The 12,081-nt window shown below is 37.0% G+C and overlaps 2 protein-coding genes across 2 annotated transcripts; both read left to right on the forward strand.

Annotated features, from left to right (window-relative positions):
* The first annotated feature begins 3,326 nt into the window (after window positions 1-3,326).
* On the forward strand, window positions 3,327-4,051 carry LOC137727275 (nuclear transport factor 2B). The gene is made up of 2 exons (XM_068466140.2): window positions 3,327-3,774; window positions 3,867-4,051. Exons 1-2 carry the CDS (start codon window positions 3,472-3,474, stop codon window positions 3,939-3,941), a joined length of 378 nt encoding a protein of 125 aa, XP_068322241.1. The 5' UTR covers window positions 3,327-3,471; the 3' UTR covers window positions 3,942-4,051.
* Window positions 4,052-6,888: 2,837 nt separating this feature from the next.
* Window positions 6,889-10,188, forward strand: LOC137727474 (CRIB domain-containing protein RIC10-like). The gene is made up of 5 exons (XM_088677394.1): window positions 6,889-7,344; window positions 7,560-7,685; window positions 7,919-8,016; window positions 8,281-8,392; window positions 9,438-10,188. The coding sequence occupies exons 2-5, from the start codon at window positions 7,649-7,651 to the stop codon at window positions 9,587-9,589; spliced, it is 399 nt and encodes a 132-aa protein (XP_088533520.1). The 5' UTR covers window positions 6,889-7,344; window positions 7,560-7,648; the 3' UTR covers window positions 9,590-10,188.
* Window positions 10,189-12,081: the final 1,893 nt, after the last annotated feature.

Below are 12,081 nucleotides of genomic sequence, written 5' to 3' on the forward strand. Positions count from 1 at the left end.
TTGATTTCTAGAGTTTTTTCATGTGGATTTTGAGTGAGATTTCACAAAATCTCGGTGAAATGTGAGATTTGTGAATACGAATTTGTCCAATTGTAACAATTTAATACCAAAAGAGGAGAGAGAATGGATAAATTCCTATATAGACCTTTTAAGACCCAACCCTACTTGAGCTTTGCTTTGCCCCTCCAAATTTCTCACTTTCCATTAGAGTAAACATTTTGTCATAATAAACCCTAGATCCTTTCTTGTTCCTCAAGCTTCCTTTTGCTGGAGAGTTGAGACAATCGGTTTTGTTGTGATCTTATGTGAACGACTTATGCTTACGGATTCCATAACAGAATATTAGTACATATATCATGTCATATCCCGGTTCGGGCCCTCACCACATCTTAGGCTCGATTTCATCGTAGCACAATATTGTACACTTTGGGCCCCGACCACGCCCTTACTGTTTTGTTTCTGGGAACTCACACGAGAACTTCCCAGTGGATCACCCATCCTGGGATTGCTCTCGCTTAACTTCAGAGTTCCGATGAACTCTGACGCCAGTGAGCTCCCAAAAGGGAGCGTGCTAGGTAGAGATAAGAATATACATAAGCTTACATGATCCACTCTTCTGGGCGATGTGAGATGTTACAATCCACCCCCCTTAGGGACCCGACGTCCTCGTCGGCACACTTCTGACCAGAGATTGGCTCTGATGCCAAATTGTCACATCTTGGCCCAGGCCCCCACCACATCCCGGGCTTGATTCCACCGTAGCACGATATTGTCCGCTTTGGGCCCTAACCACGCCCTCACGGTTTTGTTTCTGGGAACTCACACGAGAACTTCCCAATAGGTCATCCATCCTGGGATTGCTCTTGCGCGAACTCGCTCAACTTCGAAGTTCCGATGAACTCCGAAGCCAGTGAGCTCCCAAAAGGTCTCGTGCTAGGTAGAGATGAGAATATACATATACTTACAGGATCCACTCCCCTGGACGATATGGGATGTTACATACCATAAACAAACCAAAACCCTACTTCTTTCTCTACACTACAATATTCATTCTTCCTTTATTAACACGGTAACCTGCTTCAACTTCCACGCACTTAATCATGGTAACAATACCGGTTTTGTTTATGTTCTTCCTCATAATCGTGGAGATTACGATATTGGCGATGTTGGTGGGAACCGACTTAATCAAAGGGGACGTGATGGTAAGGGGTCTGGATTATTTCAAGTGCAATCACGGACCTCTGCCCATGACCGTAGCACGAGGGATTTTCTGGCTGCTTATCACGTATTGTGTTTTCAACGTTACGATGATTCAGGAGATTGATGGCTACCATTTTGCAATCGTTCTCACATGTAATGTCTTATGAATTCGCTCTTTTTTTTTTTTTCTTTCCGTGAAAGCATTTGATACACAAATCCTTTTCTGTGGCGCACATGACTATTTAGTCTAATGACGTTCAGTCTTTACTTTTTTAGAGGATGTCCGAGTTCAAATATCATGGACCATAATTGCTAATCATAAGAGAATAAAAAAAAATCTCTTCATTTTTTGTTGTACTCGCCATTAAATTTTGTTTTTCGGTGCTCACCATTAATTCCCATTTTTGTTGCCTTACTTGCAGGGTACTCCCTATTCCTTGCTCTTCTTATAGACAAACTACACCACCATACGGCATCTGCCTCAACAATTACACAACTAAAGGAGCAACTGTCATTCTTGCGCATAAGAATCGAAGAGTTGCAATCCGAACTTGAGACGGCTAAGACAGAAGACATTGTGTCGTGGGACGTAATATTGAAACTGCATGATGAACTTGAGGCAGAAAGCAATGAGAGCACATGTTTCAAGTATCAGCGCTCAGTTCAGCAATAGACGCTGAATTTGAGAACAAGCGAGAAGAGACCGCAGGACTTAAACAACAACTATTTAAACTTGAGGCGGAGATGCAAGAGAAGGACACGAGAATCCAACAAATGGGGGATGCATTTGAGTATGAAGAATTTGTGAACAAGGACCTCAATGAGCTAGTAACGAAACTTCTTGAGCATAACACATGAATCTCGGAACTGCGTTATAACGTTGAGGTGAACGGTTCTGATTGGTGACGCGTGACTAACGTCCGAAGATTGTCAAACTAACAGGGATAAGAAGATTAACATTTAATTAAGGAAGTGTACATCTTTTGATGTGCTTCTACAAGGTGCACTCAAAGTTTTATTAATTTTTGATGTGCTTCTATTAAAAGTGATTTTGTTCATTGAGAAGCATTTCCAAACAGGATGTGGAATTTTCCTCGATTAATTGAATGAATTTGTTGCTCACTCACTTTAATTACATTACATGCTGCAGGGTTATCCATGTTCCTTGGCATTGTGCTGCAGAAAAAATACACTCCCGCGGTAGAGTCAAGCAGCTAGAATATGAGACCACATTTCTTAAACATAAAGAATCTGCACTTGAGAAGGAGGAGAAGAGAACGCAATACTCAAGGCGGAGGCGTGTAAACTGTTCCAGAGACAGAAATGGAGAGGGGCGAAAGAATCCGAAAACTTGTAGCTAAACTTAGGGATGAGAACAAGACAATGACAGCAATTAGGTTCTCAACTTGAGTCAAAGGTACGAGACTTGAACGCTGCAGAAGCCGGTAGAATTGCTCTAGGAAAAATGGAATCTTAGAAACCAGTTGCAGTCGTTGGACTGGAGGTTGTCAAAGTCAGGTGCCAAGAACAACACTTAATTAAGACTTGATTGGTAACTTAGGATTGAACATTGATGTAGAATGCCACTGAATATTGCCATAGACAAATTGTCATGCATTTGGATTTGGTTTCTCATTACAACCAAACCAGAACATCCGCCGACACAAGAGATGGAGATGGGTCAGTCTCTTGGTCCAACAAATTTATTACTGATTTTTTATTTAAGAAAAATGATAAAGACGTCACGTGCGCGCTCTCTTTTTAGTTTCTCACATGTCCTTGTTAAATATTGTCTGTTGATTTTATTTTATTTACCCAAATATCCGCTAATGCAAACCATTGATTAATTACCAACTGCTAAAGTGTTGCCGAAACGAGCTCTTCTCTATATTCTATCAAGAAATTAGAATGCATATTGCATAGAAGCTTTATCCTGTTGGAAAGGGTGGTCGTTCACGAAAGAAAAGTATATATTCCATACTTTCGGCACTACAAAAAAGACCCACAAACCGTAGAAATGCAGCAGTGTTTGATTCCCCATTTTGTTATGTCCAATTACCCTTGTATCCCTTCATCTGTTATAGCCATCCCTCCTCAGGGCAAAATTCACAAGGGCATCATGGCCATCACGTACTAATTAAGCAGACAAATCCTGTGTCATCTTTTTCTTTAGTGTACATGTTGAGCAACTTTTTGGAAAATCCCTGTTCCTTATATTCGTAGGCGGAAGTTCGCGTGAAGAGAGAAACAGAGAAGATCGAAGATCAAAAAATGGAAGAGCAGGCTGAAATGGTGGGGAGGGCATTTGTGGATCACTACTACCATTTATTTGACACTGATAGAGCTTCCCTCTCTTCCCTTTACCAGCCTTCCTCTATGCTGAGCTTTGAGGGGCAGAAGTTATTTGGCGCTAATGATATATCTTCCAAGCTTAATCAGCTGCCGTTTGATCAATGCAAGCATTTGATCAGCACCATTGATTCACAGCCATCGTCCCCAAGTGGCGGCATTGTGGTCTTCGTCAGCGGCAGCCTCCAGTTACCAGGGGAAGAACACCACCTGAGATTCAGCCAGGTAATTATTTATTTAACTTTCTGCAGATAACATGGTAAAATACTAAAATGTGGACATTTATTTATTTATTGTTCTTATTATTTGGGTTGCAGATGTTCCACTTGATTCCCACTCCAGAAGGAACCTTTTTTGTGCAGAACGACATATTTCGACTCAATTATGGCTAATTTATAAATTATTACCCAAGCCAAACAATGGGTTTTGCAAAGTATTGCTGAAATGTTGTTGCAACCTTGTTCTTGACTCTTGAAGGAATAAATACGTTATATCTGGTTAATTTTCTGTCATTATGCCTTTTATCTGGAGATGGTACTGTCACTACTGTGGCGGTTTTTTAAGTCAATTTTGTATCACCAATCCTTTTACTTGCTTACACGGCAATGAGTGATTAGCTTAAGATATTGCCTATTGCATGAAAGTTCTTTCTTTCTGAGTGCGTGATTTTACTTGTTTAGACACGTAAGATGAACAAGGCATATGCCATTTGGGACCAAGCTCAAGTTGCTAGGCTCTGCTTTATTTGTATTTGGTTCGTTTTATTGGGCCTTAAAATAGCACCTGGCCCAATGAATGGAGATGGGCCAATCACTGGTCCAACAAATTTGTTTCTGAGAATTTTTATTTAAAAGGGTGAGGCAAGTAAAATTTAGAAATTCTTCAGTTTTGATTTTCCGATTCACTCGTAAACAAATGCTGTACTTAGGCATCACCCTTGGTCCTCTATAGTACAAACCTCAAGGGAAGAATCTCATTACTTTGCGGATGTGTCAGACAGTACACTTGCTCTGATTGCCGGACACACAAAAAAAGTTCAATAACAAAAGGTAACAACAGTGAATAGTGCCTTGCATTGCACATGCGTTTTGAAAGTGGGTGAGTTGGGGGGATTCCCACTTGTGTAGAAGATTAGACAATGCCCACTAGCTTTATCCAAAATCTGGTTTGGCACATTGCTTTCTGCAAATGTTCAACAACAATTACGTGTTTCAGTAACACCCATGAAGGTGTCAACTAGTGGGCATTGACTTCGATCATTTTTCAACATGTTGAGTATTCATCCAATTGGGTGTCAACCAATCAACATTTCTTTTTTTGAATAGGATGTTTACAAATATATTTTTACGTGTGGTTAACCTACGAGCAAGAAGCTAAAATGGTCCACAACTATGTATCGAACTCATTAACGACATATATTGTCTCTACATCTGTGAGTTGAACTAGAAATCTTCTTTGACTAATTGAAGACTGAGTGTCGCTAAACCAGCTAATTATATGCCAAATCAGGCTAATATGTTTAATAATGTACTAATATGCAATGCATGTTTTGGATATACAACGAATCTAGAGGATTACGTTAGGATCTCCATGACTGAACAAAAACCCTAAAAAGTGGCCTCTAGGTGAGCAACACATTCCCGTTTTAGATCTTGCTGCATAATTTGCAGACCAAAAGAAGCAACCAGAATGAATAAACGTGCTTCCAACACAACAAAAGTTCTACATGTTTAATGTATTAGAACAGCTAAGCCACAGCAGCATATGATTGCAAGATGATACGCTACAATTCAAGTAGTTGAGAATAAACTATTACGTGAAAATTAATAATTCTAAAAGGAAACTGTTATTAGCATTTCAAAAATCTCATTTTATACTACTCATAAGTTTTTTTTTTTTTTTTTCTAATTATAAAAAGTTTGGAGTGCCAAATTAGATTTTTGGAGTGCTAATAACAATTTCTTTTTAAAACCATATATTAATTAAGAGGCCTAATTAATTACAATGCTGAAAATGATTTTTCACCAGTTAGAAAATATAATATTGTTGGAATTATCCATGCCGAACAGTTGGCACCAACGGCTAAAAGCTGCTTGTTATATATATATATATATTAGATCCATATGTCATACGTAATCTTTATTTTTTATTTATTTTATAGAAATAATGTTCTTGGTGCTTGACTTATTTTACCTATAATCTATTAATCTATTAGCAAAAAGAAATGGAAGGAATTAGTGTGAGTTTGTAATTAAACATCTCTTCTTCTTGTGCACTGAATTTGTGAAGTACTTGAGCTAATGAAAGACTTGGTGCAAAACCGACCACAATAGCGTTGTAAGATTTCTACAGCCAATCACACTTAATGAGTAATGAATAAGACTTGGTTGTTAGTGTTATTATTGTTGCGCATTGAATTTGTAATAAAAAAATACAAAGAAGAGCTCAGACCAGCTGGCTGAAAAAATTAGCGAAAGCTGGATTGTAAATTGTATTAAATAAATGTCTAAGCATGGAAGGATTCAATTTGGACAATGTGTTAACCTGTTGCTGTCTTAAAATTTTCTATATTGGAACCTTGGGGTAATCCATTGAATTGATAGTTAGGTGCAAAAATAAAAAAATGAAATGTCCTCTTTACCATGTTTGCTGAACTACTAAAACTGAAAAACATCCTTCAACGTATGTAATTAATTTGTTTATGAAAAAATGCCTGTAGTGTAACCCTCTACCAAATGTTAATATATTAGTGAAAAATGCTATAAAAATCAAATTATAGAAAGAAAAACGCTTACCTATCTATGGTTAATGCTCGATGTAATAATAGTTGGGTTCGATGATTCTTTCTTGAAAACGGTGACGAGGTTTAGGCTATGTAAGGAAATTATCTTGAAGGATTTGTTTGTGAGGAGCGTAAATTAGATAGGCTATTGTGTATGTGAGAAATTTATATGCAATTGTGGCATCAAAGTGGTGATATTCTAAATCTATCACGTGTTGTCATGTATTTTAATTTTTTCACATAACGTGATTGATTTGTGATACCACCGCTTTAACGTTCCAATTTCATGCACCTCGTGCATGAAAACACGCCTTAACTCAAAGGGTGATTTTGTCAACAAAAAAAAAAAGAAAAAAAAGGGACTTCCCTTCCCCTCTTAATCTCCATTGGTTTAAGACTAAAATATATAAACAAAGTCTTAATAGCCAAGGTAGACTGCTTTGGAAGCCAGTCTTGTCATAGAGACTGCACAAATACAGCCTCTCTCTATCTCTCTTTGTATCAGATTTTAGCCCGCAATTTAAGTATATCTTGCATTATATGGAGGATAGCTAGCCGCTTGCATTTTACAGAGAGCTTCTGAAAGAAAGTAAGTAAACGAGCACCACCCAATTTCTTTTGTATTGTCTTCCACTCTCTTCATCTTAGTTTTGTCCCGTATTTCACACCCGTCGTTTGTTGAGGTTTTCATTTTTGTCCACCCTCTCTCTCTATCATCTCTCTCTCTCTCTCTCTACACATTTGCAGATAAATCCCATCACACCATTATTTCTCCTTTTTTTCCCATTTTTTTGGGTATATCCTTCCATTGATTTTCATTTGTTTAATCAGCTTCAAACAGTAGTTTGTTTCCGGGTTTTTGTTATTGCGACAAAAGACATTCCAAAGGGTTTTTTTATGCATGTTTTGATATCCATAAGAGGTTGGTGTAAAAAGATGGAGCTTGGAAATTGGCTACTTTGGTTGGATATGGAGGAGGAGTTGATTTTCTTCTAAACAATCAACCTCTCAAAGTAGGTTTTTTTTTTTTTTTCCTTTTTACTTCAAAAAATGTATCAAATATCTCATAAAATCCATGGTCAGATACTAGTCTTCATTGACAGGGAAAAAAAGGGTTCCCAAATCACATGCAGTGAACCTTATTGGATACTGCTCTTATCTTTTTTCTCCTTTGAAATTATTTTATGCAAAATCTCATCATTCTGAGTACATATTTACTTTCTTGCAGGCAACAGGATCCATCTCTTCCAATCTTTAGCTTTGTTGTGTGCATTCTTAAAGAGGCTGCTGTTTCCTTTGGGGCTTGTAATTTCCACCATGGCAAAGATCTTGAAGTACTTCTCACAAATGTTTGGTGCGTAATTATCTCTCGCTTTCTCTAATGTATCAAATCAATTTTCCTTGTCAATATTGGTTAGACCAGTTGGCGAGGTTAGTGTGCCACTTGCATCTTAATTCGAATCCCCTACCATGTAGATTAAAGTCCGTAATTAACCACAATATTTTTCCTGTAAGAAAAATAATAATTATGCCTAATTTTGATAATTTGAGGCTAATTAAGCCGTAAAATTGGTTTTGCTGTTGCAGTTGTGAAGGAGCGTGAAATGAAAATTGGGCTCCCAACAGATGTGAAACATGTAGCACATATTGGGTGGGACGGGCCGTCTGAAAGCGCACCCAGCTGGGTACATGTTTACTTTCTAGTCTACCTGCAAAATAATTTTTTTTTCTCTCTTGTTCTATATTATGCGAAAAGATTCAAACTTAGATGCAAATAGCATCGTACAACCTAGCTACCTGTCTTAAACCACATATAAATCTCTCTCCTGTTATTGATTTGTCTTATCGTGTCTCCCATTATACTACAAACCTACCAACCAAATCATGTGCTTCTTTTCTTAATGCTCTCGTAATTCTCTTATTGAGTTAAATTATTGTTAATCAAGCAGATGAACGAATTTAAAAACGGACCCGATTTTTCAACGAGCTCCCTTGGTCGTAATGCCAGTGATCGAATGGGGTCCTCTAATCCCATGGCTTATTCTCCTTGGTCCTCTCAAGGTATGCTTTTGATCACCACTATATAGCAGTTTCAGCATTTTGTGTTTTCAATGACATGACTGCGTAGTATGGATAATAACCTACAATTAGGACGCCACAGTGACAGTACCTTACAAGCTTGATATTGTTTGATTGACTTGAGATATTGTTGCATTTGACATCCCAATCATAGGTAAATTTCTCTCGTATGTATGATTAGGCTAGCGGAATGCATACTAGGCAAAATAATGCAGAGCTGATGGCTGGGACCTGGGTGTCATATGAATAATTTAAAGGCTCTGTCAATATGTTCCATTAAACTATGCCTCCTATCATGTGTAGTTGTGCGAGTACAATAATCAGACAAGTGTTTTTTTCGCGGGGTCAATTGTCTTAGGAGAAATGTAATTAATGTCTGTTTTAGTTTAATCGTAATGAGATTTATGAGGTGTGCAAAAGCTTTCAAGATTCTTTGCCCCAACTGCAAGATTTTTGGATCTTCTGTCACGGGACAACACACACTTTCCTACCTAGAGGAATATGATAGCTTGGGGTGGCCCTTTAGAAAAAGCTCTAGCTTAGTCTTGGTAATAGTGGTCCACAGGGTTGCTAAATTTGAGATTTTTGTACCACTACTTTACTTTCATTTGGTTGAGAATTTTTCTTTTAGATTTGGCCATCAGTTCAAGACATTTTTTTTTATTACGGAGATGAAAACACACTGTTTCGACCAACTTGATTGCGTTCAAGTTGTTTCAAAACCTAAAAAATAGGTTTGCTTGAACATTACTAACGCAGTCATTATGTCATTGGTCTTAGATTGATATAGCAATATTACATGCAGATAATGGAGTAATTATCTTGTACTATTCAGACATAGTTTTAGCTGAACGTAGTGGATTAACTTTCAATTTTAGCAATTCAACTAATTGTGGTATCTTTGCTGTGGTATGTTGCTTTCACCAATTTATTTTATATAGTGCCACTTAATTTGCATGATTGAATCACTTTGAAGACACTTTAACCTCTCTTATTCTTTTTGTTTCTTTAATTTTTTTTGTGACAGATTTTGATCAATCCATAACCCAACAACCGTCATCTGGCACGTTCAGAGATTTTCCTCCGACTGAACTTCCTAACGTGCCCAAGAAACCAAAGCGAAAAAAGGTCAAATCTTCGTCAAGCTCGGGGAGAAGATCTTCACGAGGATCAAAGTAGAATGCGGTTGCGTACACCCAAATGGAGGCAACACAGAACCTGCCAACATAGAAAGAGTGCAAGATTCTGAGTTTGATCGATCAAAAGTTAAAAGGCACTGTCAATGTGCATAGCAACGATTTTGGATGCTCGTATGTTCTGCTTACTCTACCATGTTCACAAGATTGTGAAGGGATTAAGTTCTTAAAAATTGGACATAGCTTATGTGAATTTTATAAATGCATGCATGATGCAAAACTACGTGGTGGGAGAAATTTTTTGGAACAAAAATGTGAATGTGGATGATCATTGTGGCAAAGGGTGACGACCAGTTTAGAAAGACAACATTTTTTTTCTTTTCACTTCTTAGTTTAATTTGTAATAAGCATGCAAGTGAGGTTTTAGTTGTGCTGGTGCACGATAGTGGGTTTTCCTATTGGTTTTGGGATTTAGTTTTGTGAAATGTACATATTTTAAACCCATCCTGTTGCCGACTTTGTGAGAATCCCGGATGGGAAAAGGGGTATCCGTAGTGGGATTGAATTTGTATAGGATCATGATTTCACTGAGAAATCCAAAGAAAAAGGAAATAACAAAAGTAAAGGAAAATTGAATCCTAACACATGTTGGTTATATTGCAATAATACCCTTTTCTGGTTAGGATGTATGAAACCGTAATCCTTTTTACAAACTAAATACCCTTTTTGATTTCCACCAAGGAAAAGGATTTTTAATTTTCCATAAACTACTAAGGCAAGAAAACACTATAAAAACGGGCTGAGTCTCAAACTCTCACTGCATATTCAGTAGTACTCAGAGAACTAAATACTCTCGATTATCTTCTTCTCCTACCTCCAAGCACAACAAAATTTGAAGATGTCTATGCCTAAACGAAACCTTAATCCTGAAGCACCATCTTTTCAACTTCACATTCCACCCCTCATGAATTTGTCCCAAACACGTCATGGACAAACTTTTATTTATCACCCAATACCCCAAAACAATTACTCTGTCAATGACTATGCATCGAATATGCAAGAACTCGGTGGTGACTACTGGAATCAACCAATTAGCGTTTACAACATTCATATGCAATGTGGTGTTGGACTTGGATCTACGTTTTTCTTAGGGCCTCAGTATTATTATGGTCCTCAAGCTCCAACGATCATGGCTGATGATCAAAGCCTTCCAGCCAGAATATCGAATTTGAGGAAGAATATTATACAACAAATAGAGTACTATTTTAGCAACGAAAATTTGAGAAAGGACCGATACCTAATTTCGTTGATGGATGACAAAGGATGGGTGCCAATATCAGCAGTTGCCGACTTCAAAAGGCTTAAGAGAATGTGCAGTGACATACCCTTTATTCTTGAGTCGTTGCTTGGTTCAACTAGAGTAGAAGTGCAAGGTAATATGATACGACGACGTAATGAGTGGTCGAAGTGGATTCCAGCCTCCGCAAACTCTGTGTCAACGTATTCTTTGGTTGCATAGTCGTTGATTAGTTCTGTCACTCATAATAAGGTTTTACGAATTAATAGTTCAGGGTCTAGGGTTTGAACTTAACCAGTTGAGTGGAACGACATGATGATATTAGGGTTCCGGCTCAATATGGGTTTTTGCCATTAGGCTCTATGTATTTTGTTTTATGACCAGAATAAAATAAGAATTAAAAAAGCTACAAATTTGCTGTGTTTCATCATCTACAAATTTACTGTATTTAATACAAGTAATATATATATATATATATATATATATATATATATATATATATATATATATATAAGGGAAGGGATTCCCATTTTTCAAAAAAAATGAGGACATCTTCTTAACCGTTAGATTTGGCTTTAATGAAATCCTGTGATTGAGATTCTATGACTTGTGATTTAAACTCAGCCACAAAATTTCATTAAAGTCAAATCTAATGGTCAAGAGGGTGTTTCCATTTTTTTTTGAAAAATTAGGATCCCTTCCGCCTGATATAGGAAGCATATATATATATATATTCAATTGCACAGATCTACTACAGTTTACAAACATTAAGCACCATATTTAACTGAAAAATAGGCATGGACGAATGTGAACATAAACAACAATTTTTTTAGTGTAGTGCGATCCACACACTCATTTTTACTTCTTACTCACCCCGTTCAGTTTTCTGCTGTCGAATTGAATGAATTAAAGAAGATATAGCCAAAAATTAACAAGAGTGTGAAAGGTAAAAATAAATGTGTGAATAACATTATCATTTTTTTAATGATCTGTTAGATATTTTGTCTTATTCTAAATTGAATAGTTTACATGGGCCAAAAGAAAAGGTTTCCAATTACATATTAAAATGCCAAAGAAAATTGAAGTTAGTGCGAATTAATTAAAGTGACCAACATGAACATGAAACATCTAAAACATTTTAATCTCTCACCAAAGTAATGTAATTGACAATTTCTCCTTTTGAACCAAAGAGAATCCAGGATATATTTGTCATTCTGTTATTTAGAGAGTTTATAAAG

This window comes from Pyrus communis, chromosome 10, assembly GCF_041283825.1.
Source record: "Pyrus communis isolate YQ-2024b chromosome 10, ASM4128382v1, whole genome shotgun sequence".
NCBI lineage: Eukaryota > Viridiplantae > Streptophyta > Magnoliopsida > Rosales > Rosaceae > Pyrus > Pyrus communis.